Source organism: Merops nubicus, unplaced genomic scaffold, assembly GCF_000691845.1.
Source record: "Merops nubicus isolate BGI_N331 unplaced genomic scaffold, ASM69184v1 scaffold40113, whole genome shotgun sequence".
In the NCBI taxonomy this organism is placed as follows: Eukaryota; Metazoa; Chordata; class Aves; order Coraciiformes; family Meropidae; genus Merops; species Merops nubicus.
In genome coordinates, this window is record NW_008600368.1 from 7,029 (window position 1) to 15,542 (window position 8,514).

The window sequence follows — 8,514 nt, forward strand, 5'->3', positions numbered from 1 at the left end:
CCACCAGCGTGGCCATGCTGAGAGCCCACAGCAGCCACGGAACCAAGTCTCTGTCCACACACAGACACACACACGCTGTGCATCCCGTGCTCTCCACACCCACCTTCCCACGCCAGGTTCCATCTTACGCCACGGCTCTACGCCTGACGTAAGGCAGCAGTTCTTGGGGTATTCACCAGGCCTGCCAGTGATAACTGCTGATAACGCTCCCCCAGCGATTAAGCTGCTATCAGCAGAGTGCAGCTACGCTTAAAAAAAGTCAACATAGTGGAAAAGTGCAAGGCTTGCAGTCATACCTGGAAACTCGCCTCTCTGAAAACATGCAACGCTCACTGAAACTGAGTGTTAACAAAAAGATACTTAAGGCTTTTTAAAATTACCGTTGGCAATATGCTCAGCCCTATTAGTTACCTATGTGAGACAAAGCTCAAATACTGAAAAAATACAACGCTATTTAAAGAAACACATTTTAACAAGTCTCACAAGAATTCAGTCCCTAGCACCAGGCATTGAAGAGTAGAGGGAATCAACTTTCACATGGAGGGAACAGCCTCTATTTCTAAACTGAACAAAGCTTGGCACCTAAGCCAAAAGCACTCAACACCCATTTCACAAGAAAATTGTTCCTGTGTCTTACTGTCTTCTAAGCCTCTTCCAAGCGATACTCATAGTAAACCTCCTCTGAATAAAAAGTATAATTTACAAGGTTAAGTATTCCTTCCCACTTCAGATTAATGCATTTCAGATTTATCTGAAACTGTCAAAACCATCAGTGTTCAAGAGTCACTGAAATCCCTGAGACTGCTCCCTGTCCCCAACACAGCCTGTCATGAACACCACTCTGGAAGTCAGGTGAGTCAGCACAGAAGAAATGAAAAGGAGGAAAATCAAAGCAAACAGCACACTCTGTAGCTGGATATGCTTCTGAATCCTTACACCATGACAACTTTTGTCACTACTTTTCTAGTGAAATTTGACAATGGGACTTAAGTCTTCTACTCCCCTTTCAACTATTTTGCAGTGCAATTATTTAAGAAGTGAAGCGTACTCCAGTGCTAACTATTCTTATGGTACAGTCAAAATATGCTGCAAAGTCTTAAGATTTTGTGTTTTTCCCAAATCCTTAGCTGTTAATATCAAAACCCAGTTTGCATAAAGATATCTTCTCCCACAGCTGCAAAACAAAATTTATAGATACAATCCAGTTCTTTTGAAAAGGCCGGGAGAAAAAAAAAAATCTGTTATATGTGTCTTTGTGGATATCACAAGCATCCATCAAACTGGGAAGAGTTTGATACGTTTTGTGAGTACACCATCCACTGCATGTCCAATGTCCACCAGCAAATTCTTCAGTCCAAAGTGGAAAGGCAGTATCTAGCTGTTATACAAAACAAAGCCAACTACTATGCTGTGTTCCTAAACAGAACTGACTGCTCCATGAACTAGAGAAATCTGACAGTTATTATCAAATCTATAATATATAAATGAAAATAGACATCAAGCAATGCAAGATGGTTAAAGGGTTGCACTAGGCATATTGTATTTTTTCATACCTGTAAACTTCATGCCCTCCCCTCAAACTGAGCAGCCAACTAGCCACCATACAGAAGACTGTAACTCAAGGGAACCATTGCATTTGTCTTGGACCTCCAAGTTAAGACTACATAAATGAAGGCTCTGACCAAAAAGGTTTTACTGGTATACCAAGATCAGTCTGAAATCTGTCAAGTACAAGGCAAGACTTATAGTCGGCAAGAAGGACAAAGGTTTCCAAGTACAGTTTGCCAATTCCAGAGACTGATGGTTAAAATCAACATTTTTCCATCTTATACATCAGACAGGCAAACCCCTATTTAGTCTGAGAAATCCTCATTTTGGTTGTTTTAAAAAAAATCCTAGTAGCTTAAATTCCCCACCCCCCATTTTATTCTGAAAGGCCAAGGGAAAAACTAGATTTTGCCTGCTGATAACACTGCCTAGCTATAGCTCGCCGTCAAGTATGCAGCATTCGGATGTGTTTTACCAAATACTTACACCTTGGAATTATTTAAGTTGTATTTTAGGTATATTTCTCCTATTGCCTACACCTCAGGAACAGCATTTTAAATGTCTTGCAAACAAAGTGACAGAAGTGTCTTGGACAATCCTGTACCTACAGATTAATAAAATGGAAAGAAACCAGTTAAGTCTACAGTGAAGTCTGATGTCAAATTCATGTCACACAATAGACAGCTACCACACTTTCCACACTGTAGCACATTCTTAAAAGCCTCAAAGTAATTTTGACTTCATTCCTGCAAAACCATTTCCTACAGAGACATGGTATCCCAGGAATATGATAAAATATTATCAGAAAGATGTTTCCATATCTTCAACAAGCTAGATTATTGTTAAAAACTGTTTGCTACCCCTGTTAATACAACATATAACAGTGTACAACTTCACTGAAAATACAGATATCATATAATGGCCTAACAGGGGTTCTTTGTAAAGCACAGTTCTGCAGTTCAGGAAAGCTTACTTACTATAGGCAGTTCCAAAACCTGAACTACATTATTCACAGAAAAGTGATTAAAGGGATTAATGGGGAAAAAAAAAAAAAAAAAAAAGAGAGAACGGGTGGATCACAAGACAGTAAAAAAGGTTAATGTCTTAATGGTAACTTGTTAACAGCTGGATGAAAATTTAACCACCAACATCACCTCACATTTGTAGACACCGAGACTTATTTCAATGGTGAATTCAGCAAGCATCACTGCTGCTGTCACCACTGATGTCTCTCGGTATAACTATCACCCTTCTAAGAGACATGTTCTCAACTTCAAAATTCACTTCCAAGTCTAGGTAGAAAGACTAGGAAGCAGACTTCAAAATAAATGCACTTGCAGCTTAATTCACTCTCTATCCTTAAAAATAAACCCGTGGTGGTTCATTTTTAGAGATTCCACAGTCCCCAGTAAAGTGTGTATTTTAGACCAACGTTGTATGCATTAGGAACTGGAGTTACAAACAGCCTTACTTTAGCACTGTCAAGTACTAGACTAGGTAACAGTGTTTCACATTTAAATGAGACTGCAAATGAGACGACAATGACTGGATGACATAAACCAACTCAGAAGCTTCATGTATTTTAAGTCTGTAACTAAAAACATAATCAGTAATATGGCTGAATCTAGAATATCTGCACACTACTTTCCCAAGGAATTTCTTAGCAGCACATCACCCCCCAAAACACTGCCAGAATGCATGAGTATTCTTGCTTTTTCTTGCTCTTGATACTTCTTTTAAATTTTAGCATTGAGTTACTGTACTGTTCACCTCATGCTTTTAGATACCTAAACCCTACACTCCATATGACTAATCTGCAAGAGTGGAAAAGACTGCCCATGAAGCAGACCACAACAAGGTGCACCAATGCTAGCAAGAGTCTTGTCCAACAGCCTTCATCAGACAACTCTTCCTTTGAAGCACCAGATCCACTCTGCTTTAGTGCGAAGTGGAAAGACAATCTAGATGGCAGTCTCAGACAGACATCCCTGAAGCAGGAGATCTCCCCTAGATCCTCTAGCTCTTTCACTGCTACTGCTTTAAACCAAGCCATCAAACCACCTTTCTGGAAGGAACAGGAAGATCCCTTGAACAGTTCCCACACTTGTTTTGCTCACAAGTGAGCTACAAACAGAAACTGTGCGTGTGTGCCAGTTCACCCTTTTCCCTCATTAGTTTACTCATTTATGAGCTACTGTAGTCACTTCACCAGCTGCTCCTCACATCTTGCCGCTAGCCGAGCTGTTGAGTCCATCCAGAGAAACCCTACCTATTCTTGAAACAGTTATTGCATGTTTAATTAGCAGCCATTCAATTATGAGATTTCATAATGTTAGCTTCCCAATATGAATAAATAATTATCCAGCCTTGAAAAAGTATCTCTGCAAGTATTTCAGATTTTCATCACTGTTCTTTGTCAAAGCCATGTGAGGCAGTGAGTTTGCAGCCTCAGGATTACTGGCAGGAACCTGGCTTAGTCTGTGAGCTCCTCCAGAGGAGTACTTGCTTCCAGACCACAGGTAAGGTTTCTTCAGCTTTTCATGAAACTCTGAATATCTATCACTCAACACGACAGCAAAACTGATCTTAGAAGTTACGCACAAACTCTATAAGAAGACAGAATACTTCTGGAGAAAACCAAGACATTGTTTGAGTTGAATTGCTTTAGGTTTGGGTGGGTTTTGACAAAGAAAGATGTGGCACCTTCACAATTTTGGCACGACTGAGTCATGCTAATGAATCAATCATTCTTCTCTAAGTATGAAGACATCACACTGCACATCATTTCTGTGATGACAAAGTGCCAAGAAGAAACATGTTAACAACAATGCTGACTGGATCAGTGTGTTACATGAAAGGCCAGCCTCTTGTCCTAAGACTCTTTATACATTTCACATGGAGGTGTATACTTTAAATTTCAAATCAGGAAAGTTTTACCCCTAGAAGAAACTCCAGATAAGACTACAATCAAGAAGTGAGATGTAACTCCTGTCTACAAAAGAGCATTTAATAGAAAGCCACTGAATAGGGAAATGGAAGTTGGTCAAAATCCATCACATGAAGAGATGCTGTCTAATTTATCACACTGACATACAAAGAAAGATGTTTACCAGCACTTCTAATACATTTATCTGTGTGCTAATGATGTGGGGAGAAAATCCAGATTTGATGAGTTAATTTGTGTTGTGAAGTTTCGATGCTTCACACAAAACCATGATGGGAACATACACTCCCCTGCTCTGAATTCAAGTTTACCAACAATGGCTACATTTACTTAAGCCCACCTAAAGCTCCTTCAGCATTATCACCACACAAAAGCAATCCAGGCACAGACTAGCAGTCACCCAGACCCACGTGAACATGTCAACAAGCTGTTCCTCCCCTTCTCAATCCTCTCGGTAACCATTCCAGTTGGAAAGAGAGACCCATGGGACTTGTGCCCTTAGCAACTCCTGTGTGAACATGCTGCAGGGTAAACATCTGCAGGCTTCCTGCAAACGTCTCAAAACAAACAGTACTCTGCTAGCATTTAACAGAGTCCTGCTGTGCCAGGAGGCACGTTGCTGGAGGGCCACACCACCAAGCTCCACCATGCCTCTGCCCAGCTCCCCAGAACTGGCTTTACTGGCTCTGCCCTCCAAGTTTCCTCCACTAGGTCTTCCCTGGAAGTTTATTGTTGAAAGCTTTTCCATTTCAGTCATCTTGTAAAGCAAAACTATATAACCTGATCTTAAGAAAACCTAGTAACTGGGGTATAAATGCAAAACCTGCTAAATTCTGTCAAGGACTTGGAAATTTGAATGGATTAAAAGTTTAAAACTTGCATCAATCCTAATAAAATCTAATTTTATTTCGTTTTAAAAATACTTGGTTTTACCACAAAGTGTTCAGCAGCAAAGATGTGAAACTATTTTAAAGGAATCCATCTAGATTCCTCTACCTAAATTTAATGTTTTTCTGTATCCCATGCTTCCAGTACTTGCTTCAGAAACACCTCAGATTTAAGAAGCCTCAATCTTAATCATTATTTGATTTTAGTTTTTTTAAAAATCAGCTTCCCCATCTTAAAAATTATTTCAAGTTGAGACATGAAAACAGAGCAACAGGTGAAGGCTAGACCTTGAAGTGAAGTTTTTGGTATATGCACCTAACTTCTATTCAAAGCCCTGAAATCTGTTTCAGTTAAATAACAAAGTCCTTGGAACTTAAATGTCAGCTCTGTCCTATAAATACAGGACAGTGACATCATCCAGAGCTTAAAGCAAAAATGCAATTTTGTTCAAGTTTCTGCTAGAAAAGAAAGACATGCTTTTTAAACAGCATAATGCTAGCACTTCAACAATAAAAACACATTTAAAGCAGCAGGATGCATTAGCATTACTTTTAACCATCAGTGTTGTACAGTATACAAGCTGTTGCCAAGCAAACTTTAAAGAATTCAGTTAAGTTGAAAAGCCTCCCAAGACAAATACAGCCAGTACAATGATGAAATAGTTCTCAATACTCCGAGAGCTAAAGAAAAGTCATATTCAACAGAACCCGTTAAGCAGAAGTATTGTGACAAGCCAGAGCATCACAGGGCATTGAATCACACAATCACTAGGACTTCAACAAAATGATGACAAAAACCCCTTCAAAATCATTAAATAGGAGGAAAGAAACAGTTTGCAGCTACTGATGAATTAGTAGCACATCTTTGACAAGTCATATCCACAACAGATAGGACTTCATTGCACTTCACTGCAGTTTCTTTCCATGAGTTCAATGCTAACTTAATAGTTTTACTTCATCCTCTTATCTTGCTGTGGTTCAGGTTTATTGCCAGTCTAGCTTTTACTTAAGAAGAATGAAAGCAAGCCAGAAAGCTTCTTTCCCTTGTTTGCAGACCAGAAGATTTTAACTTTGTGAAAATTGCTTAGACATAACATTTTCACAACTTGTTTTCTAATATAGGGCTCAATAGACACAATGGCAAAAAGTTTCCTTTTTTTTTTGGAAAAGGAACCTGCAAATATTTTAGTGAAGGGCAGTTAGTAACTGACTAGCATTAAACTCTTTGAGCTTAGACATTACATTGTGATACATGCACTATGGAAGGAGGGAAAAAACATCACGTCATGTATTAGACTTATTTAAGGTTCAGGTTGAACACTTCACTACCATGACCGCTTTCAGACCTTCAGGCTGCAGAAGCCCAATGTGAAGCTCTAAACACAAGCAGCAGTTCTGTGCAAACACAAACGCTGAGGAACCTGCGTGGAGCGAAGCTGTTCATGCATACCTCAGCACGTATGCATTCCATACTTAAGCATCCATACCTATCCCAGCAGGTCTTTGACTCGCGTAACTTGTTGAAACGGAACGCATGGTAGAATGCATTTGACGGATTCCTAGGAGATCCAAGAATCAAACAGACATACTGAAAATGGGTACATAATAAAAATATTATCTCTTTCAACCTGCATTACAAAGTAAATTAGCTGTCCAGACATGTTAAATTTATGTCCAGAACATTAGAGACTTCACAGAATGCCTAAAGAATAGTTTCATGACTGAAGGCCTTACTATTTCTCTGCGTTTCCATTAAGGCCATATTGATTCAGAAAGAAAAGGTAATCCTCAAGCCCTATAGATTTTTATGCTATTTCAAGTTGCTGCTGTAAAAAGATGACTGTACAGCCATTAATGAAACATCTTGCATCATGCTGACAGACCTGTACGGATAAGCTGTACGCTACCCTATGCTTTCCATACCTAAATCCAAAAGATACATTTCACATTTCTCATATTTCACAAAATGTCTCTGCAAACAGTACCCAGTATTTCTATTTAACTGGCACCCCACTTTACATTCAAAACACCTAAGCCCTCCAAGGGGACCTAGAAGTCAGAGTTAAGTACGCCACTTGCAAATGATAACAGATTAAGTTACAAATGAAACCCAGATCAAGTTAAAATTGGAAAGTGGAATCTAAAACATTGCTGAGTTTGTAAGGGGTTGCCAGTCATCCTCGCATTTCCCTTTCTGTGCAACAGGCCTGACTGCTGCTTGGAGCCGCTCTGCCAGGCTGTAAATCTGAGTGCTCAAGCCACCAGCCTGGGTGTCAACACACCCTCAGCACAGGCTCAAGTCACCCTACTGAAAACCAGACTGTGGCACAAACCCTTTCACCAGCACCAGAGCCCCAAGACAACCTGACCCTCCTCGTTCAGCACACATTTGCCCCACAGACAGCAACTACACCAAGAGTGTAATCTGAAGAGGTTAATTTTCCAAAGTCTCATCTGAAAACTATTGTTTACGAGGTACTAGATGAAGCACAAAGGCAAAGCTCTCTGCTGCTAGTGGTTGTATCAGAGCACGATACTCAAGCTTGGAAACTCCTGCTGACAATACTGCAGTTCATCCTTACGTTGGTATAGTTGTACCAGCCCTGTAGAAGAACACAACAGCTTAGCTGAAACTTCACAGAGCAAATGACTTCAAGCTAATTATTTCCATTTAAGTACAACTACTGTATAGCTGAAATCATAGAACAAAACACATCAGAGAAGCAGCACCACAACAAAACACTATCTACAGCAATTTGATTCCCACCTCAGGTACGTATCAAAAACCTTGCGAGGATAACAATATCTGTTCATTAGCAGTGATCAGGAATCACTGAACTGTTTGTCACTCCTTCCATCTTTACCACTCTACCCTTCAAAAAGCCATTCCATGAGTCTGGAATTTAGCTTAAAATATGCTACAGAAGCTGATCAAACTGATAAATATCACACTTATGTTGGTGCTACTTACGTTTTTGTAAGAAGTATGGCACACTTGAGTGACAACAAAATAGAACTAATTATAGGAAGAGCAGCACAACAGCTAAAGGAAATTTGAGTGATATAGGGACTTAACATATGGGAAGCAATTGGCATCTGCAGATCAAGAGAGCATTCCTTTGTTGAAGGGAAAGA

At 39.7% G+C, this 8,514-nt stretch overlaps 1 protein-coding gene across 1 annotated transcript in view; it reads right to left on the minus strand.

Annotated features, from left to right (window-relative positions):
* Positions 1 to 8,514, minus strand: part of TSC22D2 (TSC22 domain family, member 2) — a 28,448-nt gene that overhangs the window by 2,400 nt on the left and 17,534 nt on the right. Inside the window, 1 exon segment of the mRNA XM_008937687.1 lies at positions 6,867 to 6,938. Coding sequence (XP_008935935.1) covers positions 6,867 to 6,938 — 72 coding nt within the window.